A 26,125-nucleotide genomic window follows, 5' to 3' on the forward strand; every position below is an offset into this window, starting at 1 on the left:
GAAAAAAGTCTCTTCTCCCATGGCTTGCCCCTTCTTTTATAGGAGGCTTCATAGGTGACACTTGGCACTTCATGCATAATTAATCTTTTTTATGAATTCAAAAGCTTTATTATTTACTCACCCATGTGTCACCCTCTCACCAAGGCTCTCCAAAATTCTTTACTTAGATTTTAATTCAAAAAATATATTTTTCCTCATCCTAACAAGACTCCCTATTTCTTCTCCTACTTGTCTCTTGATCCGCCTTTTTTGCTCCTTAATTTGTGTTAATTATTGAAATCAAATGACAAGTCTCAAATTTTGTCCCCTAACTACCTTCTAATTTAACTCAATTTTCCTCTTAGATAGATATTCTTATGCTAGCTCTTGCCACGTGGAGGTTCTCTAAATTTCTCTAATTTAATTTATTAATCTTTATTTTAATTCACCACCCTCTTTTCTTAATGAAGTTTAACTATTTTAGGATTAATATTTATAATTAACTCTATGTCTCTCTTCCCCCCTTTTACTTATTAAAATACTTATGTACATTATCTACCTAATATTTTCCAACTTGGGAAGGGTAGAGTTCTCAAGGTAAAATATTTTTATTTATTCCTATTCTCCCTTTACCTCAAGTTTTATTTTTGATTTAATTGCCTTTGTTCTAACCTCATTTACCACCTGATGTGAATTAGTAGGATTTTCATATCTTGATTATATTTAGTAGTTTCTTTTTTTATGCCAAGGGTGCTAAGTCGGGTGTGCCCTTAAAGAACTTCCTTTTGAAGTTCCAAGGGTGCCACACCTAAAATTTTATTCTTGATACCAAGGGTGCCAAGTCGGTCATGCCCTTCAAGAACTTCCCTTAAATTTCCAAGGGTTCCATGATGCTTTCCCTCCAAACATCTAGTGACTACGAGAGGGAGAATCTAGGTGCAATGATAGAGACCGTTGTCATCTCTCGTGTTTCCCTCTATAGAGAGACTAATGGTGTTAGGGATCAAGGAATCTTCCTTGATGTGAGAAACCCAATTTGGGACCTTCCCCCCAGCCCAAGTCACAACAAGAGTGTTAGTGGGTGAAATTAGGGACATTGTCCCACCCCTCCCATGCATTTCCATCTATTTGTATAGCCCCATCACCCATGTGTGAGTCATTCAACCAAGCAACTAACCTATGCCCACAACCACTGACATGTCATTAGAATTTATAGTAGGATTCAAACTGAACTTTAAAATTTCAAAGAAAAAATATTCAATTCCATCAAACCAGATGTCATCAACTCATCACATGCGAGTGCATCTGGTGGTTTCTTGTCATACTCGATAATCATCAGTAACAATGTTTCACAATTTTAGTCATTGACATAATAGCATATGTTAAATCATCAACATGACATAGTCATCCACATCGTTGTTCATCGTGAACCAGAACTAATGTAAGTAGCCAACATAATGAATGCATCCATCACAGCTATCATCATCATAACATTAGTGAAAAACATACATATCCATCAAAGTTATCATCATCATAACAATGGTATAAAACATACATATCCATCAAAGTTATCATCATCGTAACATCGAAAGAAAACAGACATATCCATCAAAGTTATCATCATTGTAACTCTGACTAAGAAATAAACACATCCACTAATAGTAGATGCAAATGTGTAGATCCTAAACTTAAGGTTTGAAGAAGAATCACAAAGACACATAACCATATGCACAGCAAATTAACACATAAAAAATAAACTGGCGGAAAAGGCAGAGAGCCATCATGTGGTCTCTCATGCTCAAGTAATTCTCACTTTTCAAATAATTTAATAATACATTTAAATATATGAGAAAGTGGTCTTAATATAGTGCATCTATCTTAGACTCACTTGGTTGAGACAATTTCTCAACTTACACACTAATTTAGGAGAGCTAGTTGGAGAGAATCTCTCATCCAAACTAGAATCCTTGGTTTGAGGAATTCTCATGATTTTATTTATTTAATTGGATTTATTATTGATTTTTAAGAGAGTGAGGCTAACATTCCCCCCTTCAATGATAAATCCAAAATGAACAAGGAACTATCTTCCAAGTTCTCAAGTTGATCCTCAAAAAACATTTTCCTGAAAAATCGCCAAAGCTGGATGCTGAAAAAAAAACTCAAATCTGAAGAGAACATGAATCAGTTGCATGTCTGATTCATTTTTGAATGTCACTTGACAACTCCATCATGTGTCAAGCTGCAAAAGGATCCATCTATCCTTTGCTTGAAATCAACATCCGGTGTCCACTAACACAATTTGATGAACGCCCACTGGCATATTTGTTGATGATGATCGCCCACTGGCTGATGAAGATGCCCACTGGCTGCTTCGCTGATGTTGTCGAGACTTTCAGTCTGACAACCACTTGTTAATTTCATTGACATTTCCCCCCTTTGTCAGCTAAAAGGAGAGGCAATCTTCTCCAAAATATATCTGAACTCCCCCCCTTCAAGTGTAGGAGTGTTTCACTGGTGTACTCCCCCGTTCAACTGCACGAGAGTACCATCTTCATTTGACTATTGGCTGCAATATGTGTGAGTGAATCCGATTGTAAAACTTGTACAATCTTCTGGCTGTGGATGACCATTCCCATGGATCAATCCATGAATAATCGATCTTTAATCTGGCAGGTTGGTCTTGTTTGCAGCATTTCTCTGATGAATGATTCTGCTTGCCACAATGGTGACAAGGATGGAGATCAAAACACTGATCTTCCAGATGACCGGTTCTTTGACAATGAGAACATTTCGGTTTGTCTGCAACTTGAGTTTGTGTGCATTTTTGTTTGTCTGCAACTTCAGTTTGTGCGCATTGACGTCAGTCTGCAACTTTCTCATGGCTTGTTGATTGTATTTGATCAAGAAACCCTGCACTGATGAACTTGATCAGCTTAGAATAATCGGGGATATGCAATTTTTTTTCATCTTTGTCATATCCTAATCCGCGTTTATTTCGATTTCTTTCAATTTCTTCCCATGGCTTGATGATGGGTTTGGAAGAAAGTTGAATGAGAACAACTTCAACACTTGACGCTGGTTGGATGAATGAAGTCGAATGATCAGCTGTCTCTAGATTGGTCAAAGACTTGGAAGCAACATGCTTCTCTTGCAACTCATTTCTCTGCAGCTGCAACTCCAGTTGAAGGAACTCAATCGTTTCATGTGCATGTTGAATATGCCCTTGAATGTCAGCAAGAGTTGCTTTGCTGATTTGTACCATGTCTTCAGCAGTTGAGAGGATCAAATTGTTAAGAATCTTTAACAACTGAATGCTTTTCGCCATGTGAACTTGTTGGAACTCATGCTCGCTTGCTTTTAATACTTGTTGGATTTGTAGAACTCGCTCGCTTGATGTTTGATTGATTGTTGCACGCTCGCTTGAACTTGTTTTAACAATTGATTGTTTGAACTCACACTTGCTTGCTTTCACGCTCGCTTGATGCTTGCTTCAATTAGTTTTAGGCTTGCTTGATGTTGTGAGATTTGCACTTTCTTGAACTCACACTGTTGATTGATCAAAAGAAGGGTGTCGAATACTATCGAAAATGCACCCAAGAGAAATGCTTACAATGATTTGAATGACTCGGTTAAAAAAACAATGGATTTACTAGGTTTAATTGATTCCCTATCAATTCAAAGCTCAGGTGTCAGTTTCAACCGAGAATGCACCCTTACAATTCAACTCAAATTTTCTTTGATTACAAGCCAACTTACAAATTATGATTTGCAAGTTACAGTTTGGTATTTTATTAAAAAAATGGTGCAAGTGCAATTGCCAAAAAATTGTTGTTGAATGGCTGCAAAAATTGTTGATGGAGATGACAGCTTGATTGGATTTTGATGTAGAAATGTCTTTGACAACTTGATTATGTATTGTTGCTTCTTGATTCCCTGTAGTTTTCTTTATTACATAAGCTTGAATGGAAATTGATTGTGCATGCAATTCAATAATTTTGTGTGTGTACCATATTAGAAAGGTACCACAGGAAGGTTAGTGTCAAAACTAGACACAAAACAAAAACAATATCAAGAATCATGCGCGATCACAAACACACATGGTGTACCTAATATCCCCTTATTCAATTTCAGGCGGATCTAGGACACAAGCACCACAAAAAATATGCTTTTATTCAGTATTAGGTACATAAACAATCAACTACACCCTTTTAACTCCAAAATTGGAACAATCACTTATTACTCCAAAAAGCCCTTATCACTCCAAAAATACATTTTCCATTACAAATATATAAAACTTATAATCCACCTTATCCCTCCATTAGAATCTCAACATTCAACTTATCACTCCAACAAAAACAAATTATTTAAAGAAAAAATATACTCCTCTCCACTAAAAACAAATTACCTTCTCATATTACTTTTAACTCTTTCTTTAAAGTTCCATAAAACACTTTAATAATTTTAATCCCTTTTTTTAAGTTCCATTAAAAAACAAGCTGGTAGACCCCAGCAGTTTGGTTTGTCACAGCACGAGTCCGACTCAATTCTTCCTCAATTTCTCACTTCCAGACTTCGCAAACATATGAGAATGAGTCCCAGCAGTCCAGGGATCAAACCCCGCTCCAACCGACCACCGCAGACACCAAGCCGAAGGACATTGGTGAATTTTCATCAGAGCTCAAATGAAGAATGTGCAGGAGCGCAAAGAGAGAAAATGGATTTGAAGGAAGAGTTAACTGAAGAGAGTAATCCTTCATTTGAAAACATAGAAAATGCTTCTCATATGGAGCTAGAGTAGATGATTCTAAATCTGAGAAGCAACCACTTACTGATTTGAAAGGATCGTCAGATGCTAAACCATTGAGACAAGTGGATATCAGGCTCTCGTGGACGACTCTAGCAATGCCATAGAGAAACATGAATCTCCTGCACAGCTGGAAGATGTGGCAGAAGACAGTGACATGCACCAATCAAACAAGTTGGAATCTTCTGCAATGACGCTCTCATCTGTTGAGTTTCCTTCTGGAGGTGATGACATCTGTACCCGCCACAGGATTCGAACCGGGATACCTCGGGCCAAAAGGAGCCTCAGTTTTCTTCTCCAAAGATGCTCAAGTCCTGATCAACCCTGAATCCCCCAGAGAAGTATGATATCAGATTTTGCAATGACGGATGTCAAAAACACCTCAGGAAAAACCCACCGATCGTCAAAACTTCTCAAACCTCTCGAAAATCTCAGAAAATGCACTCGTGCCTCGTGGGTCCAAGTTTCTAAAATTTCAAAACCACGAATCGGGACAAATGGCTAATTCCGGGTGGTATTGTGTTACCAGATAAGGCCTCTCTTTACCTGACAGCTGTTGAGGATGCAGACTACAAGGCAGAGAAGATTAATTTCTGAGAATTCCTGGCTTAAACTCGGCTTGTAAATTTGTATTGGCTCCCTGATCGCTATGCAGAAAAGCCCAATAGTCGAACACCCATGCACTAAAGTTTCTTGAATTTCTATCAGTCAGACTCAGAGGCGATCGACAGCAATGTTTCTGCTCTTCTTCCTCAGCGACATAGACACAGGTCTCGGTCTCGTTCAAGTGGAAGGTCAGGGAGCTATTCTAGAACCTGTCTGGTGTCCACCTTGGATTCACATATTAAACAAACTCTTCTCATTACACGACAATTACCTGCATTCAATACACCATTGGGATTTCAATTAGGGCTTTGGCATTCACAATACTGGAGGAATTCGATGATTTTCTGCCAACGAAATACACACAATAAATATTGTGCACAACACCTCTACACAGCAACTTCAAACAATAATGTTGATTCCTCTTGGGTTAGCACTTTGAATCTAGTACTTTTGTGTATTAGTGACACCACTGTCGTATCTTACAACTCCAATTTTCTTCAGTGGCAACGCAGTCCCTAGCACCAGTACGCACGTAGTACTATTGCAGCCACACTACAAGGCTTCAATTAACATGCGATTCGGTCTCCCACCATCGCTCATGAGTCACCTTCTAATAGTAATTTACAGGTTTCAAATAGAGCCTATCACGCAAACATCACACACAACACTCAACTCTTTGTGTCCTCTCTATGCACTACTCCATGTTCTCTACACTAATGCAACTCATCCGTCTTGCGACACACCATACAAGCTAACCAAAACTCAGTGCCACAATCAACACAGCTTTCCCTCACAACCCCAAATCAAACAACCTCTGCTCTGATACCACATGAAGAAGAATCACAAAGACATATAACCATATGCACAGCAAATTAACACACAAAAAGTAAACTGGCAGAAAAGGCATAGAGCCATCATGTGGTCTCTCATGCTCATGTAATTCTCACTTTTCAAATAATTTAATAATACATTTAAATACATGAGCAAGTGGTCTTAATATAGTGTGTCTATCTTAGATTCACTTGGTTGAGACAATTTCTCAACTTACACACTAATTTAGGAGAGCTAGTTGGAGAGAATCTCTCATCCAAACTGGAACCCTTGGTTTGAGGAATTCTCATGATTTTATTTATTTAATTGGATTTATTATTGATTTTTAAGAGAGTGAGGCTAACAAGGTTCTCAAAGAATAATATGTGAGCCTTAAGGCTAAATCAATGTTAATGTCATATCAAGGTCAGTTAACTAGAGTGGGGCACTACACCCAACTAATATGTTTAATTATGAAACAAAACACAACAACATAGAATGGAGCCACTATTTCTTCTAGTGACTTGGTATTTAACAGAACCTGATAGCCAACTAGGTAAGAGTTGCCTCCCTCAACCCTAAATTATAGTTAAAAATTGGGAGCTTCTAGAATGTTCTTGAAGTTACATATATGGCTAGTCCCATATGTATGAGTAGCGGGGGTTGATGTGGAATCCTCTCATACCATGGTGGTCAACATGGTAGGAACAATTTTTAAAAGAGGCATAACTTTTATGTACAACCTTACTTTAACATAATTTGTGCATTGTTGGAAAGGCCTCTGAGTGTAGAGCACTAGAGGGTCTCACAAAATAAATAATTTTTTGACTCTAAAAAATGTCATTTAATGCCTCAAAATGGCTCTAGATAGACCCAATTCTCCAAATTGAAACATGATGTTAAATTGACTGTGAAAGTTGATTCCTCCAATTTTTTCACTCTAACAACATTAAAATAGATGAAGAATAACAGAATGATGAATTTTTAATTAGACCTTCCCTTTTAGGGAGCCTTTTGGTCCCCAAAAATTTTATTGAACGAGGTAAAGAAATTTTTATTCTACCTTCTCCTTGGAGTACCACCTTACTTTTCCTAAAAGTTGTCCTTTCAACCTAATCCACGAAAATTCATGCTAACCATGCCTCATAGTTATGGACCTTTTCTATAAAACTATGTCCTTTACCAACTATGTCTAAGCATTTGGTGCTAAGTCTTTTATAGAAAATAGGACCTATCTCTCTTCTTAATCCAACATTGAAGGCTCGTAGAATTTGAGATTCTCCACATTCACTACTAAGTAAATGCACATGTATTAGGGGTATACTAATTTTGTTGTGGTTATCTCCCACCTTTTCTAATATCTTGAAAGGGACATATATTAAAGTGATCTTCTTAGAAAGACCCTATACTCTTTCCTTGTTCCATTGTAACCATACTATATCTCTCACTCTAAACGAATTCTTTGTTCTATGTTGATCATGCCTGGCCTTATATTTTTCCCTTGACTTCTTCAACATATCCTTTTCTTGCAAATGGATCTGCATAATCTTATAAAAAAAATTCTTCTCTTAATGCGTCTCGTATGAGATCATCCCTCACTCCTCCATATCTGTATATGCAACATCCAGAGGTGAAGATGGAAACAATCCAAAGCAAATTTTGAAAGGGGACTTACTAGTCGAAGTATGGATCCCAAGTCTTCAAATCCTTCTAATTGTAATCCCTCAAACAATATACTAATGTCTATTTGACTACTTTTATCTACTCATTTTTCTGTGGATGGAATGTTATTGGCCTATTTTACTTCATGTTCATATTTTCTCACAACATAATCTAAAATACATTGAGAAATGTAGTGTCCCTATCTAAAATGATGCTCCTTGGTATACCAAAGTACACATAAGCCTATTCAAAGAATAAGTTTGTTTATTGTTGTCCTTTGATGGCCTTTTTATAAGGAATGAGGATGCACATATTGTTAAACCTATCAACCACCATAAACAAGTAGTCATTTCCCTTGCTTTGTATTTGTGAACCTTCCACAAAATCCATGGAAATGCTTTCCCAAAGGCAAGTGGGTAAAGGTAAGGGATGGTGTAGACCTTGATTCCTATTATTGAGTTTGCTAGTACAAAAAATTATACATCCTCTAACGCATCATGCTACATCTTCTTGCATTATGGGCTAGTACGCATACCTTTGTAAGTTGACAATTTTTTTTCCAACGTCAAATTTCCTCTTAGCCATAGAGGTCTGAGCCTTTTGGATAAGCTACAGTCATTAACCTTTAAGAAAACAATGCATGTTTAACCTGTATCATAACCCATTATGGATATGATCGTTAGATTTGTCATCAACATCTTCTACATAACTCTATCCCTATAGCTAGTGAAACACTTCCTTGAATTCCTCATCTTTTGTGTAGGTCTTTCCATTTGCATCATGGGTGAAAGGCTCCATTTTCATTAGAGTTCCCAAAGTTGTAATTTTAGATGTGGGTGACCTTGAAAGTATGTCTGCTAACATGTTTGTGTTGTCCTTATACTTGATAACTAGATGAAATGCTTGTAATAACCCCATCCACTTGTAGTGTTTGGTATGTTGTAGCTTACTTTAAGCTTGCAGATATTGTAGTGGCTAGTGATCTATATGGATAATGATTTCATTCACCATTAAATAGTGTTTCCACTTTTTGACAACTTGAACCAAGGCTAAAATTCCTTTTTATAGGTAGGGTAGTAGAGAATTTCCCCATAAAATACTTCAAAATGATTGAATATAGGCCTTCCTCCTTGCATCCATGTCCACTTCAAAGGGATTCTGCAAGTTTGGTAATGTGAGAATTAGTGCTTAATTATTTTTCCTTTTAGCTCACTCATCAAAAGCCTTCTATTGATTCTTTCCCCACTTGAAACTCTTGCCACTCATTTTTATCACATGGAGTGGTACAACTATTGTTAAAAATAAAGGTATGAACTTCCAAAAGTATTGTTTTTCTCCAATAAAACTCCAAATTTCAAAGACATATGTAGGAATTGGCCACTTCATGATGGCCTCCATATTTGTAAGATCTATCATAAGCTTCCCTCCACCAATCACATACCCCAAATACACCAAATATTGCTAAGAAAACTCACATTTCTTGAAGTTTTCTAGTGGCTAGTTCATTTTCAAAATGTTTAGCATGTGCATCAAATGTGAGAGATGATCCTCTCGGGTAGCACTGCAAACTAGTATATTATCCAAATAAACTATAACAAATGAATCATTCATTAATCTCATAAATGTGGTTGGTTCATTACTTAAACCAAATGGCATGACCAACCATTCATACAAACCTTGTGTGGTTTTGAAGGCAATCTTCCATATGTCTTCTTCTTTGACTCAAACCATAATGGTATCCTAATTTTAAAGCTAACATGGTGAAGTATTTTGTGTGCTACCATTGATCTAAAAAATCATCAATCTTAGGTTGATTATTTATTGTAATGTTGTGTAATCAATACATGTTCACCAAGTCCCATCCTTCTTTGGTACAATTATGATGGGTGACCCACAAGATGAGGTGCTTGGTCAAATCATGTCTTGCTCCAACAACTACTAGAACTATTTTTCGCTTCATTTAATTTTAGAATAGGCAATCTATACACCTAAATATTCAACAACAGAGAGGTAATAATTGGATTTTTTGCTTGTCTTCCCTCTTAGGCGGTAGCCTTTTGGGCTCCTAGAACACTCATTTATATGTTTGTAATAACTCTTCCAATTGATGTTTCTATTATTCAGTGCACCCCTCTAGGGATGTTGTTCATTTTATTAACTCATCATCATATTGATTTTCTTTTAAGAAAAGTAAAACATATTTCTTATTAGAACTAATAAGCTTATTGGCTTTGTTGGCACTTACCAATGAAATATTTGATTTACCTTTATGCATCTCAATAATAAAATACTTCCAATCCTTGATAAGGTGATATTGGTTTTCTCTCTACATAAAAATTCCATCCCTCATATACATGTAAGGACTCCCAAATACAACTCCATATACATCAAGTGGTATTATGTTCACTTCCACTTCATCATGATAATCAGTGCTTACAGTAAATGCTCTCTTGCATTATTTTTTTATCTTGATCTCTACATAATTGTTTACCCATCTCAATGGATATGGGCTAAGATTTACATAATTGACTACATTCATTGCTATGAGATTAGACTATTTCCTGAGTCAAATTGAGCATATATCTTGGTCTTCTTGACCTAGACCTTAATGTGGAAGAGTTTGGTCATCTCCTTTCCCTCTTGGTGATAAAAGCTACTCAAATTTACCTCTTATTGCACTAATGTGCATACAATATTCTCATCCACATTATATCTCCTTTTAACCTCATTTGATCCGAATGGAAAATAGCATCAACCCATGGTATTCATCCACCCATGGAATTTACCCATGATATTGTAGTGGCATTCACCCATGGTATTGTAAGTGGCATCGACCCTTGGTATTCATCCTTCCATGGTATTTATCCACTCATGGAATTTACCCATGGTATTGTAAGTGACATCCACCCATGGTATTAATTCACCCATGGTATTTACCCAACAATGGAATTTACGTGTGGTATTGTGACCCAAAAAGGCTATAAGTAACAAGTCGCATTTTGTAAAAGGACAGACTGGCCACCATAATGTAGCCTTTATAGTTATTATTTGTTTTAATAAAAGTTTCATTGTGGTTTTGTTACTGTGTTTTCTCCTCTTTTCTTGTAACATTTCAATTTTTTAGACCTTGGGCGCCTCCCCCGAAGATCTGGACCAGTAGTATCAGATTCAGGTTACGATTCCATGGGAATGAGGGTTTGATGCATATTTCAGTTTCAATTTTTTGCGTAAATATTCAAAAAACTCCAGGCACGTGCTATGACCTCCACAAATCACTTTTTTTAGCAAAGCGGAAAGAGATTTTCTTTTTTCATTATTTTTGAAAGAATTTTCTTGGGTGGCGAGTTTTAAGATCAAATCTGAAACTTTTGGTGTCAAATTTTATAAAAAAAAATAACAGATCTAGATTCCTTGCAAAAAAATACCCAAATTTAGAACAAACATCAATTGAATCGAAGTCTAAATGAGGGAGATATCGTTGATTTAAAATCAGCTATGTTGCAGAAATTTTTATAACGGCAATTCATGGACGGCGGCTATCCTATCATTGTTTGCAGCTTTTGTGTAGAATTTTAAAAAATGATTGTAGATATGAGCTCCTCTCAAAAACTAACCTAGTTTAAAAAAAAAGGTCGAATCAGAGTTTGGATGAGCAAGATATCTTTGATTTAAAATCAGTTATTTTTTCAGAACTTTTGTGACAGCGAGACAGTTGAAACGCAAATCTGAGCTTCCATAGTGTCCAGGTAAAGATTTCAATCACATGGAAAGATGTAGAATGGTCATCCTATTTCCATAAACATATTATAATAAAGATTATGAGTTATATTGACCGAGTTATCCCTATTTTAAATCTGGAGCAGCATTCGAAGCAGGTTCCCTTTGGAGATGTGCCCTCCCACCCCGCTTTAGTAGGCACCTGGTTCACATTCATCAGTTTCAGCATAGCAGCATCCAACTTGGGTTCTTTGGAGACGTTTCCTCCCACCCCAGGCTATGTAGGCACCTACTACTTCATCAACAATCAACATCATGGTTATGGGTCAACCACACAAAATCCTTGTCATCGGAGTTCATTTGCTAGGCCGCACATTATTAGTATCACAGTTGGTCACAAGAATTATCGGGTATCTCTATCCTCATATCTTCGTTTTTCATGGTTATGGTTCATCCACAAACCTACACTTCATCGAAATTCATTTGTTAGGCCGCACACTATTATTATCACAGTTGGTCACACGCATTACAGGGTATCTCTATCCTCGGATCTTTGTTTGTCATGGTTATGGGTCATCCACAAACCCACACTTTATTAAAGTCCATTTTCTAAGTCACACACTGTCAATATCACAATTGGTCACAAGAATTACAGGGTATCTCTATCCTCAGATCTTTTTCATCACGATTATGGGTTAACCACACAAAACCCTTCTCTTTAGTGGCTCTTCATATTCAACAAAGGTTTCTCAAGAGGGAACTTCACGCAATGGAGACCATTCTTTCTTACAGAGGGAGGAATGATCCGAATGGAAAATGACATTCACCCATGGTATTCATCCACCCGTAGTAGTCATTCACCCATGGAATTTACCCATGGTATTATAAGTGGCATCCACCCATGGTATTCATCTACCTAAGAAATTTACCCATAATATTGTAAGTGGCATCCACCCATGGTATTCATTCACCCATGGTATTGTAAGTGCCATCAACCCTTGGTATTCATCCTCTCATGGTATTTATCCACTCATGGAATTTACCCATGGTATTGTAAGTGACATCCACCCATTGAATTTACCTGTGGTATTGTGACAGAAAGAAACCTATAAGTAACAAGTCACATTTTGTAAAAGGACAGATTGTCCACCACAATGCAACCTTTAAAATTATTATTTGTTTTATTAGAAGTTTCTATGTGGTTTTGTGATTGTGTGTTCTCTTCTTTTCTTCTAGCATTTCAATTTTTCAAATTTTGGGGGCCTCCCCCTAAGATCCGAATCATGATTGCTCAAATCTATAGATTATTTTTCTTTGCATCCTTCTTGCAATATTTTGGGTTTAGCTCTAGATGTAGTTTACAATAATTTTCCTCAATGTCATCATCAATTTTGCAATTGTTACAATTTTTGTTAAGATCCTTGCACTAATGTGCAATGGTTGTTATCTTCTTATCCTTTCCCCCTTTCCACTTCGTCTTGCCCTCCTTGGAAGCTTCTAGTGCTCTTTCTTCTTCGAACCGCTTAATTGCCCTTTCTTTTAGCCTATTATTTTTAGATATTGTTCCTACACACGTCTCATCCATTGCCATTGGCTTGAAAAGCATCACTTTATTTCATATATGGCCATTTAGACACCCCAAATACTTGAGTACATTTGGATTATTGGAAGAGATACTCAACATGATAGTAATCTTTCTGAACTTAGTGATGTACTTATGTACACTTTATCCTTTCCTCTTCATAAAGTAGTTTCATCGAATCCATTGGTCCTATACATACCCCATAGGATAAAATTGGGACCTAATGGGGGTTTTGAAGTCCTCCCATGTAATTGTTGATAGATCACCCTCTAGCCTAAGTGTTTCTGTATGGCTTTCCCATTAGGTCAGAGGATGGCCCTCTAACTTCAATCTAGCAAATGATATTTTTTGTTCTTTACCTATATGGTGAACACAAAAATAGACTTCTAATTGCTACAACCAATTATTCAGTTTCAATGCATCAATCTCGCCTTGGTATGGCTCTATGTCCACTTTCACTTCCATCTTGAATAGAGATTGTGAAGGGTTAATGGAACTCAAACTAAACTACACTTTCCTAAGTTCTTTCATTAAATCATTTATGAGTCTTCATGATCTCCCAATTTCCCCTCTGATCTAACCTCTAAGTTAAAGCCTCCATCCTCTTTGAATAGTTTGAGTTTACTTGTTAAAACGGCCATGAGGAGTTTCATATTACAATTGATGTCAAATAATTTCTTTTCCAGCCTCGTGAATATCTCTTTTGTCGAATCATGAGGGTTATTATGAACATAATAATCATCCATGGCTAGGGTTATACAACTTTCTTCTTAAATTGATTCTTGAATCCTCACAACTCCCCACAAAATATCCCAAAGAAACTTGCTTTGATACCAATATGATTTCTAAATTGCCATGTATATTCCACTACAATAGTTTGTCATAACAAATTTGATAACATACTAAAATATTTACTATGAATGTTAATTCCCTTTAGATCTCAGATTCTTTATTTACTATTTTTATGATTAAATGAATAAATTAACTAAAATATGATAAATATAAAATATAAAGAAATACACACAACATCCTCAATAGACACAATTTTTGCCCTAGGAAACCCTTGGAAGAGAAAACTTAGCTGTAAGGTGAAACTACTTTGCTCTATTTTCTTTAGTATGGAGATGCAAGTACAAAGGAAGTACTCTCTATGGAGTTATCTAAGACCTATGGCTTATAAGGCTATTACAATCTTAATCCCCTCTATTCTACTCTCTAACTTCCCACTCCCAATTGTTGTACTCAACTATGGAACAAAATATGGAACCCTTACTCCTCCTAATGGCATAGTATTTAACATAGTCTGATAGCCAAGTAGGGGTAAGGTTTTACTCCCTCACCCTTCAATTGAGTTACAATTTTGAACTTCTAGAACCTTCTAGAAATTCCACGTGTAACTAGCCCCATATATATGAGTACTCATGGTTGATGTGTCATCCTCTCATACCATGGTGGTAAACATAATGGATGAACTCGTGGGAGGCCTAACTTTTGCATATGTACTCCATCTGACATTATTCTTGCATTTTTGTGAAGGTCTCTGTCTATAGAATGGTTCCAAAGAGTCTTGCACAAGCAAGAGCATTTTTACCACAAAAAAAATCATTTAATACCTCAAAATGGTTCCATACTAGGTTTCAAACCCAATTCTTCAAATTAGTATCTACCATTAAAATGACCCTACAAGCTAATTCCTCAATTTTTTATGCTCTGAAAGCTTCAAGATATATGGCAAATACTATAATAATCTAGTCTAAATCAATGGGAGATTCTTCCTTTAAATTCACAGGACATATCAGTGGGTTTAGTGTACTCAATAGTAAGACACACCGATGAACTCTTAAAATTTACCTTATTACAATGTGCCAAGAGTATATTTCTCAGTTTGTATATGATTAACGTAACATACTAATAAGCTATTTTCTTTTAATATATAAATTTTATATTTTGTAAGCAAAAATGTCTGGATCATGTAATGCTTTTCTTATTAACACAACATTATGTTGTTTTATCTGTAATGCACCGATTGGATTTTTCTATATATTAAAAAACACAAGGTTATATTACTATAAGCATGTCAGTGTTTGTAAGTGCGTTAATATTATAACTACGATACTTCTATTATGGATTTTAAGCACATCTTAAAGTTTTATGTTTTTTTAAAATTAAGTTTTTTTAATTGAATTGTTTAAAAAAAAAACTATCTTAATCGAGTGTATTCTTCATGCGTGCACTTATATGTTCTTAGTTTATACATTGTATATTTTTTTTAATTTAAAAATATTTTAATATTTTATAATAATAAAAGTGATCGATGCACTGACCCCAATCGAGGTGCAAGTCAGTGGTTGGAAAATCAAATAGAGGTTTAATGGAAGGTACCTTTGAGCACCGTATCACCGCCCCCCACTCGCTCGAGGCGATGGATGTGGTGGCCTTTTGCATGATTGCATGCAAGGAAGGTGAGAAAAGTGGCAGCGAGGGTTATGGTTGTGAAGGCATAAACAGGAGAAAAGGGAGACAGTTGGGTGTTGTAGTTTGGTTCGATCATGGACGGGGAGGCTGGTGCACCGGATGGGTTCTGCGACGCCATCCACAACACCAAGAAATTCATTTGACTGCAGGAGCTCACAGGTATGTACTCCGGTATCTCTCATCCATCGCAATGTTGACCTGTTTTGGTTTTCGCTGGAGGGAGAAGGGGAGAATTATGGGTGAAAACTGGGAAATTGAGGAATGATGGAGGAATTGGGGGTGGAGACTATTGGTTTTTTCATGGTCTTGCATCTGTATCCTGCATTTGCTTGGTATTGTTTCCATTTCCCTTTGTTTCGAAATTCTGTTGTCTCACATGGGAACCCTAGGAATTTTGGGCAGAGGGTCGAGTGGGGTTGCTTGTAGAGGTCTTGCGGGTAAAGGTAGAGAGACAGGCTTGGGGGGAGAGTGTGTCTATCCACCTGCAATGTAGGAGAAGGTTCCTGCTATAGATGCAAGTGTAGCTGCTAGGTGGTAGATAGAAACCGCAACAGAGAGGGAAAGGCTGAGAACTATGGGCGGGAAGTCTGGAAAAGGAACGGTAATGGCTATAACAGGCGGATAGGCGATGGCAGTGTCATGGAGCTCAGGGATGAGGGGGTGACGGAGTTGGGCTCTTTGACTGTGTCCTGGGCAGAGGGGAAAGGGTATGCATACCATGACTCGCTGAACGAAGGCATGCAGTAGCGCTCACCAAATGGTAATTGGGGAGTGGTAGCTAACCTGCCTAAGGCTGAGAGGAGGTGGTTGGGGCGATGGGTACCACTGAGGATAGTAGTGGGTTAGCCCCCTTACGACAATGAAGGCCCTGGCAATGTAATCAATGGGGAAGGGGAGGAACAAGGCGAGGTGGGAACTTGTAATAATAGCACCTGGGGGCGAGACCACTATTATATCTTGTTTAATTGTTTCTGGTTAATGAATTGTTGCAATGAACAAGACTGGGGCAACGCAACCATGGCTCGCCCTGCGAAAAGTTGTGGCTGTTGTCGTGGAAGACAGGCCAAGCAACTAGAAAGGATACGGACCCGGGCACGTCTTAGGCATGCAGAGGTAGGAAACATGTGGAAACACTTATCAGTGAGGTGGCAGTGGCATACCATGAGGGCACAGATGAAGGTATTCGTAAAATTCTAGAGGAATGGGAAGAGGAAGTCAAACAGGAAAATGAGATAGACACGAAAATGGAGGATTGGAGGACCCTTGTCCCAGACCCTGGCAACACTAGAGGTAGGATCACCCAATTTAAACAGACCTTATACCTGTACTGGCTGATGAAAAGCCTGTTGGGCAAGGCTATGGAGCAGATTTCAGTGGGCATGGCTGTCACTGTCCAAGGCATGCCGAATTATAAACATGAATTCCAGAAAGTGCAGTTTCAACTGCACAAGCAGGATATCAAACTTGACAGAATTGAGAGGCACATCCCATGTATCTTAGAGCTGACAGAGATGCCAGATTCAAATGCCAAAGACCGAGCGCCAGTGGAATCAACTTCGGTTGATCAGAATGATTAGACAATCTCCCTTGTTAAGTTTTGTTTATATATGTGGGTATCTTTTACATTTCCTTATGCAAGAATATGTATAGGTAGATATCTAGAGTATGGACATGAATCAAATACTTATATAGCTTGGATAGAAAGACTCGAACTCTTTTGTTATTGGATGACATACAATGCGGATAGGTGGCCAATAGAGTTGGTTTCCCACTAGGCAAGTTGGGGCCACCTCGTCAATCTATGTGGTGTAAATTTGCTTTATAAATGAATGAAAAAAAAAGACCTACCAAACTTAACAAACAAAAAAAGTGATCAATACACTATATTATAAGCATTAGTGCATCATATTTTTTTTAAATACCAAAATATGCTTACAATTTAGATTCACCCATTAAAAAATATATATAAACTAAAAACTATGTACAAACCTCTAGCCACTCACCTCCAAAATTTTTGGGATGGTTTCATAAAAAGCCCCACTAGTGTTGTCCTTGTGATCTATTTTAAGCTTCTTTCTTCTCCTCCTCATTCGCCTACGATATTTGTTTGTATTGGATTTTGGGTTTGGCTTTCACTAGTGTTGTCCTTGTGATCTATTTTAAGCTTCTCCTCCTGATACGATATTTGTTTGTATTGGATTTTGGGTTTGGCTTTCAACTGTGGGTCTCACAACCTTATAAGGTGGTACTCCTCCAGAATTCCATGGCATTATGTGGTTTCTATTGGTTATTTGGGAACATCCTTTTGTTTTAATTTTAAGGCGATGGGTGGGCAATATGTTTGGTTTCGAAGCAATCACTATATTGAAAGGCAGCTTACAAGAAGCTTACTTGTAGTCGAGAGGTGACATCCAAGTTTAGTCTTTTTGAGACTAATTTGATTTATGACTATATTGAAAGGCAGCTTACTTGTAGTCGAATTTGATTTATGAAGAAAAACCCTTCTTGAAATTCATATCCACACAGGCTTATTAATTATAGGCTTACTCTGTGTTTTTACAAATTTGAAGTGAAATTTACCCAATCATGCATTTCCAATATACTTTAGCAAATCAAATACCCATAATCGCAATGAGAGATAGGGCATCCTTACCCACAGTGAATTGGATGAGAGAGTTTTTAGATGAGTTTCGAGATCAAATTCAATGATGAAAAACTTTAAATGAAGTCTTCCTTTTTACATTTAGATTTCCACATTATTATGCTTGGATTGTGGTGATTCCTTTCTTGTGCTTGGTTTGTGTAGGCCAGGCCATTGAATAAATGAACCTATTTTCCTCAAGAAACTTCAAATTCTCCCAACAACTGCAACGGCCAATGAGACAATTCCCTTCACCATGTAAGGTGATCAAGGTCTCCTTTGGACAGGTGAAGTGTTTTGTTGCATGAGGGGTGAGGAGCAACAATCAAAGTCATAACAAGGGCAATGCCCGACTCTTCGGTGCAACAGTTTTTGAAGTTAATTACAGTTATGGTGCTTCCCGTTTGCTTCTTCCATCATCCAAGTGTTTGTCATCAATTCCGTTTCCCATTACCCCTTTCTCTGAAAGTGTTGTCAAAACATGATGTCGTGCAGAAAGCTTCATAATATTAAATAGGATTTTGTTTATTTTGAATCTTGTACTTGTGCAGTGGACCAGTGAAGGAGGAAAAGGACCCAGAAATCCAAAAATTAATTAAAGGATGCCTCAGCCGTGCCAGAAGGATACGGCTTTACGCGATGAATTACATGTACCCACTCAAAAGCAGTGGCACAGTAGAAATGCAGAACAGAGTACGATCCAGAAAACAGCACAAGCAATCTGTAAGACAAATATTATTATCTCTCACTGCTCGTGAACAAAATGCTGGTTCATTGCCATCACGAAAGCTAATGCTACTATCCAGCCAAACTAATCCCAAACAATAATTTCATAAGCTTAAATAAATGGTCCAGCAAGTGGCTGGAGCCAAAAAACCATAGAAACTTCAAATACTTGTGGTATCAATCTCTCCTCTGTTAAGGGAGGTATCAGATCAGAAGCACTAATCAAATGCATACATAAATGCAGTAGACAGCAATAAAACAAAATCTGCAAATAGCAACACAGCGCTTAACGAACGGAAAAGAGTTTAACTTGATCTATCACAGGACCGCACAGCGTACTGAAGTCGTCGCTTCTCATGGTGTAAAACGTACTGAAGAAAGTAACGCGAGTCCTGGGGGCGATCGCAGTGAAAGCGAGTGTTGCAGCCTTAAAGGTTCCGGCTCCCTTTGATTCGAAGGGAACCTTGACCGTTTCCCTTCCAGCAAATGCCTCCACAATCATGTTACCCATGCAGGTATTCCTGGCATCTCCCACTGCAAAGCTCAAGCGGTACAATCTGCCGGGAATCGTTCTGACGACCTGGGATATGGCGCTTTCCTTGCCGGCCACAAGCTCCACGGCCCTCCTGCCCTGCGGAACTGCAAAATGTGCCCCGTCAAGGTACTTGACAGCTTTCAGAGATTCGATGATCCATCCCGGCAGAGGAGAAATGGCATCTTCAACGTTGGGAGGGAGAAGCACGCCGGAGTTGGAGCTTGGGAACATGTAAGGGCCCTCCTCAAAATCGCCATTCTTTATGAGATCGACTGCACAAAATCAAAATCGAAATCAAGAAATCAAGAAGCGAAGGCAGATTACACAGACTTTGATCAGATTCACTGAAGCCAAATGAAAAAATCAAGAATTTTAAACATCAAGAAATTAAGAATTCTGCAAATCAAGATAATCAAGAAATTAGAGATTCTGCAAATCAAGATAGTCAAGAAGCCAAGGCACACTACATCTTGTGAACCGAGGGGGGAACAACTCCTTGAGTGCCACTGCATCCAGCACTGGTCCGCAAGCCGGATCTTCTGCAACGCCGGGGTTGTGAAGAATAAGATCGACTACACTGGAAAGAGCCCTGAATGCCCAGGAATAAGCATCCCAGCCATTGCTGCTGTACAGGGTTTGTATGGATATGTCTCCAGAAAACGGAGGAACAGAGACATTCAGTCTCTCAAACTGTGCACAAGTCCTCGCCGCACTAAATGTAAGCGAGTAATAGGAGCCCCTTGTGACCTTGATACTCTGGCTGATGGACGCCTCGTTTCCCAGTCTCACAGCGTGGGCTCCTTCGGGGACGACCACCAACATATCACGCTGACGATGTCCAGATGTTATGTACTCCACAAAACCTCTGGTTCGCCACTTCGGTAAGGAGTTTCGCCCTACAAGGACCGTGCCTTTCAGGTTCTTGGGCTTAGGAGCCAACTCAAAGTCCCCATTCGGCAGCAGACCTGCAAGAAAACAAAAACAGAGAAATGTCAGCCATGGACAACATGAACACGTATAGAGCTTTACAGAGCTAATCAAATTAATGGAAAAAGAAGCTTACCATCACTGGCGGTGACAGATCCCCATAGCTGAAAAAGCAACTGCAGCAGACATAAGAAACGGCAGATCGAAACCCTGGAGCACCACATTTTCGAGTCTAACTAGAGAGCCTGGCTACAAGGGGCTAACTATCTGAGCACTCACAGCATTGCAGTGCCCGATCTTCTTATCGGGTTTTATTTATACATCAAGATTCAGAATAAGACAGGGAGTCGAAGTCTGTGGGCACACTCGGTCTCCATCGCCATGGATGGATGTGTCCAGCACGTGGCTGCTAGGGATGACCTGTCCCATATTTGAATGTGTATCGCTAACGTTCTTATTCATTTTAATTTGAAATAGCAGTGAATCAGTGATCGATCTTCCTTGAAATTTACAGCGCAGATCAGGTTTTCCCATCATTTTCAAGGTACACAAACCTCACATGGGAGGTCCGAGAAATACGGTTCAAATGCCACAGCCACGTTGTTATGGCATGCCATTGACAGACTTCTGTTTTCTTTTTTAACAATTTTTTTTCCGCCCATGATTCGAACCTTGTTCTTAAATGCAATCAAAGAATAATTTTTTTAACAATTAATTTTCCCTTTTCCATGATTTGCATCTTAAATGTAATCAAAAGAATAATTTTTTTAACAATTAATTTTCCTTTTTCCATGATTTGCATCTTAAATGTAATCAAAGAATAATTTTTTTAACAATTAATTTTCCCTTTTCCATGATTTGCATTTGGATTTTCTTTGGGTTAATATAATTAAAGATGATAATTAATTAAGTTGAAGGAATTTCTTTGGGTTAATATAATTAAAGATGATAATTAATTAAGTTGAAGAAAATTTATATAGAAATAAATTTGATAGACCATAAGGATATTTTTAATGATAATTTTTACATTTAACAGTAATTTTTTTCTTGGGAGGATTTGTATTTCAAATTTATTTTTGTTAATATAGTTAAAGAATAATAATTAAATTAAAGAAAATATATAAAGAGAAAAATAAATTTGATAATAAATATGGACAATAATTATAGGAGATCTATTTGATTTGGTTCAATTTTTTGTTAATGTAATTAGAGAATAATAATTAAGTTGAAGAATATATATAGAAAGAAATAAATTTGATAGCAAATAAGGATAATAAGAATAAGAAGTATCTTCGATCTGATTCCATGAAAGTATTCTCGATTTGGTTAGAGGAATGGAAAAATGATATATATATATTTATAAATCTGAAATAATGCTTTCAATATTTTAAACCTAATAATAATACATTATTATGAATTTGTTTGTAATAGGTTAATAATAGATTATAATGAATTTATTTGTAATAGGTTAATGTAAATTAATATAGTAGATTGAGATAAATTAGTGTATGTATATATAATTTTTATTTTATAGATTAAATTTTTAACTTAAAATATAATCTTATGTGTTGAATTTTTATAATGATAAAAGTTTATTTTAATAATAAGATTAAAAATATATATAAAATCAAATTGGTTGGTAATAAAGGTTTATAATTTAATTTGACATCGTAGTTGTGATGGTGTCATGGATGTTGAACACAGTGAGAAGCACATTATTGGATTACATTGGCAAATAAGTTTTTTTTTTTTAAGGATGGTGTTGGTAAAGCACAATGATGTAAAGGATAGGGTTATGCCTCAACTCTAGCTTCTAGCAAAGGATTTGGACAATTTCTCTAAAAGAATCAAAGTATATTTGTGCCCACCTCAGTGTGCAAGAAACTCTAACTAAAAGGACAAATAACCCAGGAGGTGGAGCCATGTAGCTTTACTTTTAATCTTTCATATCATTCTTCAAGATTGATAGTGAATAAGAAGTTTTTGGTTGTAGAAGTTGTCTTTCTGTCAATTTCTTATAATATCTTTTTTTTTTGTAAGCTGAGGCGGTACTCTTTTTTTTCCATTATCAAAAATTAAAAACAGTACATAGATATGCAGGTCTCAACCCGCCCTTAAGGGAAACCGGGTCTCTTGACCATCTGAAGTTTTTAAAAGCCAACCAAAAAAAGTATATTATCAGTCTGTCTACCCAAGCTAAATACACCTCTATTCTACCTCTAATCAAACTGTTTTTTCTCTGCAGAAATAACATCTAAACATACAAAAATCAGAATACAGCGACCCCTTCTTCTACTGGTTCGTTGTGCCAAGCTCTGGCTCCTTCTCTAGCTTGACTCCCAATGCGCCCGCTTGAAGCATCTGCTGAATCTCATCCATTTTCCTGTCCTGCATGAGTAGGGTGACCTGAATATTCTTCAGTTCTTTTTTCAGGGTGGGGATTCCTTGGGACAGTTCGGCCATTTCCATGGCCACCTGCTCCATTGCTTTGGCCAGTAACCGTTTCATTCCCCAGTAAACATCTTGAAACTAAACTTTAAAAAACAAAAACTTGATGCATTGCCATTAACTACGACATACACAGTTTATCTAATATTGTAATTTCCAAAAATAGCAATAAAACTTTAATTATAATTAAAAAAAAATGAATTAGTGTTAGTTTTATTAAGAATTATAAAAAAAATATTAGTTTTTTTAAATTATTTAAATTAAAATAAATATAAAGAAGTCTTTATCAATAACTTAATTGATAATTGAAGTAAAATAAAATAGTATAAATTAAGAGATTCAAAATTCAATCCCCTAAAGCCCCAAGGGATAGCTCAAATGGTCGAGTTCCCGTTGCTAAGCACTTTCCCAGTTGGGAGGTCATCGAGTCAAATCTCCTTGACGCCCTAGGGGTTATTAGCAGGGGACAGATCCCTTCGGGACCCGATATTTACGGTGGATGTAAAGACCACTCAGCTTAAAAAAATTATAATAATAATAATTCAATCCCATAACACATCCTAAGTCCTAAAAATCTAATAACCCATACCAATTACTCATTCTTCTAATTTAATATATATATAAATAATTGACAACAAAATTTTACCTATTAATTTAACAATAATATATTTTAAAAATAATAACAAATACGTTATAATAAATTTTATCATTTTCATACATTTTAACATATAAAATAAATATTACATAACTTCACATAAATATCATTAATATTTTTCAATAACATGATTTTCTTGAAATAATAATCACAAATATATTATAATAAATTTTACCATTATAAATTATAATAAATTTTATCATTTTCCAAAACAAAATATATAAAGTAAACATTACACAAATTTGCACGTGATTCACGAATAAAATATTAACACGTAATATTAAAAATCTATACGATAATCCTTTGTTGTGTTACCATTTCACATTTTGGAGAGATTTCAGAGGCCCAGCTTGTGCAAGATCTCCTTAATGAGTTTCGCTTTATTGCCTTAAAATATCACCGTCTTATTTATTGCCTTAAAATATCACCGTCTCATATTTAATATATAAAAATATTTAACCGAAAGGGAAATATATGAAATCGTATACCGACCGCCACTCCATTAACGCAAAGGGCACATGCAAGTCCGTGTCTATGTAAGAATTCTGCACAAAACATTGGAATTATTGAGCTATGGGCCATGCTTGTAGTCTTTTATATTTACCCCTTATTAATACAAACCATGATTGCCTTTTTCTCTTTTCATTTCTATCTTTTTCTTAATAAATAATTTCAGCATGAATTACATAGGTAATGGTTAAATGTTTTTATCTCTATTTTTCAATGTTAAAGAATTATTTTTAATTGTTTTTTTAAATTTAATATTTTAAATTATTATTTTTTAAGAAATAATTTTAGGCTTAGTTTAATTTATAAATAAAATGACTTTTTTTTAAGTATTTTAATTTTAATCAAAATCTTGCATAGATTTTTTAAAAATTGAGTTTAAATTGTTTAATTTGTAAAATTTAAGTGTTCTAAAAGTGTTTTAGGGTGCTAAATCTATTTATGCATTCAAAAATGTATTTTAAACAACAAAAAATCACAATTTTACTTAAAATTATATCCTCTAGTGAAAAAACTATTTAATCTATATAATAAACTAAGCCATTATTTTATAATCAAAATTTATATCTATTATATAATAGATTTTTATAAAAATAAAAAAACAAATATTTATTTGCTTGCAACAGGAGTTTACTTTGTGTAATCAATAATAAAAAAATCATCTTCCACCTATGGCACCACCAAATTTAGTGGAAAAGTATGTTTAAAACTATATAACAATCTAGCTTAGATTTACTTGTAAATTCTACCATTTCTCTTATTATTATTAGCAATTATTATTATTATTATTTTGTAAGCTTGGCAGGACTATATTTTCGTCATGTCCAATATATCACCTTGACTGGGGCTGGGAATTGATCACATCAAGGAGTGCCTGAAGAGAGCACCTCATCATCGTCTATCCAAGGCCCGAGGTGGGAATTGAACAGGTGACTTCACATCAAGGAGAACCGGTGACTTCACATCAAGGACTGCCTTAACAGACTGGTGACTTCACATCAAGGACTGCCTTAACAGACCAGTGGCTTCATACCAAGGACTGCCTTAACAGACCGATGACTTCATATCAAGGACTGCCTTAACAGAGCACTCAATTACCGTTTATGCAAGACCCCGGGGGGAATTGAACCGGTGACTTCACATCAAGGAGTGTCTTAACAGAGCACTCGATAGCGGTCTATCCAGAAGCCTTCTACACGATCCAAACAAGCGTCGATGATATCTAAACAAAACCTGAGATTATGAAGTATTTGTTTCATATCTTCCAAAGATGAGAAAATAATGTAGGAATCCACATGTTTGTTTTTGAAAATCAAACATAACGGAGTGGCCATTTGTTGATGTAAAATGAAGCCTTCAATTCCTAAATATGCCAGGGTCTGGAACCCATTTCATATCCTCACCCACTAATTCAGAATAAGGCTTATCCCTTGCCTCTTTACTCTCCAACAATAAAATATCCCTCCTAACCTCCAAAGGAACAACATCAAAAAAAGTTGCGATAAAGTCATAGGCAAAAGGTCGACTTCTTTTAATGTTGACATTACCTCCTCCACCTCTCCTGCTAGTCATCCTCTACCTAGGATCCATTGAAACAACGCCCAAGGAACACTAGACACAAGAACAAAAAGAACCTCTACCTTCAAAGTAATGAAAGGGTGAGTTACAACACCCTAACTTCTAGACCTTAACATTACTGAATCATCCCCCAAGCACTAGAGAACAAGGCTAAATTCTAGCAAATTATCAAACTCCCTATATCTCAAAGACATGAGATAATCCCAATTCTAGTCAGGGAATTCGTTAACGCATGAACCTAAGTAAAGGTAGCTATTGCAATACCCAATAAACGTAACTCTGCTAATTAACACCTGACTCTGAATATAATTACCAAATTGAAATGGAGAAAACAACAAAAAAATCTTAAACATACGCTCCACACCTTAAATCGTTTTTAGCACAAAATCGCGAGAATAAATATAGGTAACCCAAACAACTATCACCTGTAAAAACCAAATTTGACAAAGCTTGTTGAGAAACAACCTTCAAGA

The 26,125-nt window shown here is 36.5% G+C and overlaps 1 protein-coding gene across 1 annotated transcript; it reads right to left on the bottom strand.

Annotated features, from left to right (window-relative positions):
- Window positions 1-18,837: 18,837 nt before the first annotated feature.
- LOC149169117 (protein DUF642 L-GALACTONO-1,4-LACTONE-RESPONSIVE GENE 2-like) lies at window positions 18,838-20,847 on the bottom strand. Its single transcript, XM_089428569.1, has 3 exons — window positions 20,601-20,847; window positions 20,005-20,502; window positions 18,838-19,809 (listed from the first exon to the last, which is right to left on the bottom strand). The coding sequence occupies exons 1-3, from the start codon at window positions 20,686-20,688 to the stop codon at window positions 19,289-19,291; spliced, it is 1,107 nt and encodes a 368-aa protein (XP_089284695.1). The 5' UTR covers window positions 20,689-20,847; the 3' UTR covers window positions 18,838-19,288.
- Window positions 20,848-26,125: the final 5,278 nt, after the last annotated feature.

The sequence above is a fragment of the Pinus tabuliformis genome, chromosome 4_2, assembly GCF_031772625.1.
Source record: "Pinus tabuliformis cultivar Carrire ecotype Pingquan chromosome 4_2, CPIR1, whole genome shotgun sequence".
In the NCBI taxonomy this organism is placed as follows: Eukaryota; Viridiplantae; Streptophyta; class Pinopsida; order Pinales; family Pinaceae; genus Pinus; species Pinus tabuliformis.

Bases quoted from the DNA above. Each gene is read 5' to 3' on its own strand.
- LOC149169117 (XM_089428569.1), bottom strand. From the start codon at position 20,688: ATGTGGTGCTCCAGGGTTTCGATCTGCCGTTTCTTATGTCTGCTGCAG. The intron at 20,503-20,600 runs GTAAGCTTCTTT...GTTTTCTTGCAG, and splicing joins ATCTGTCACCGCCAGTGATG to GTCTGCTGCCGAATGGGGAC. The intron at 19,810-20,004 runs GTAGTGTGCCTT...GATTTTGTGCAG, and splicing joins CCCCCCTCGGTTCACAAGAT to TCGATCTCATAAAGAATGGC.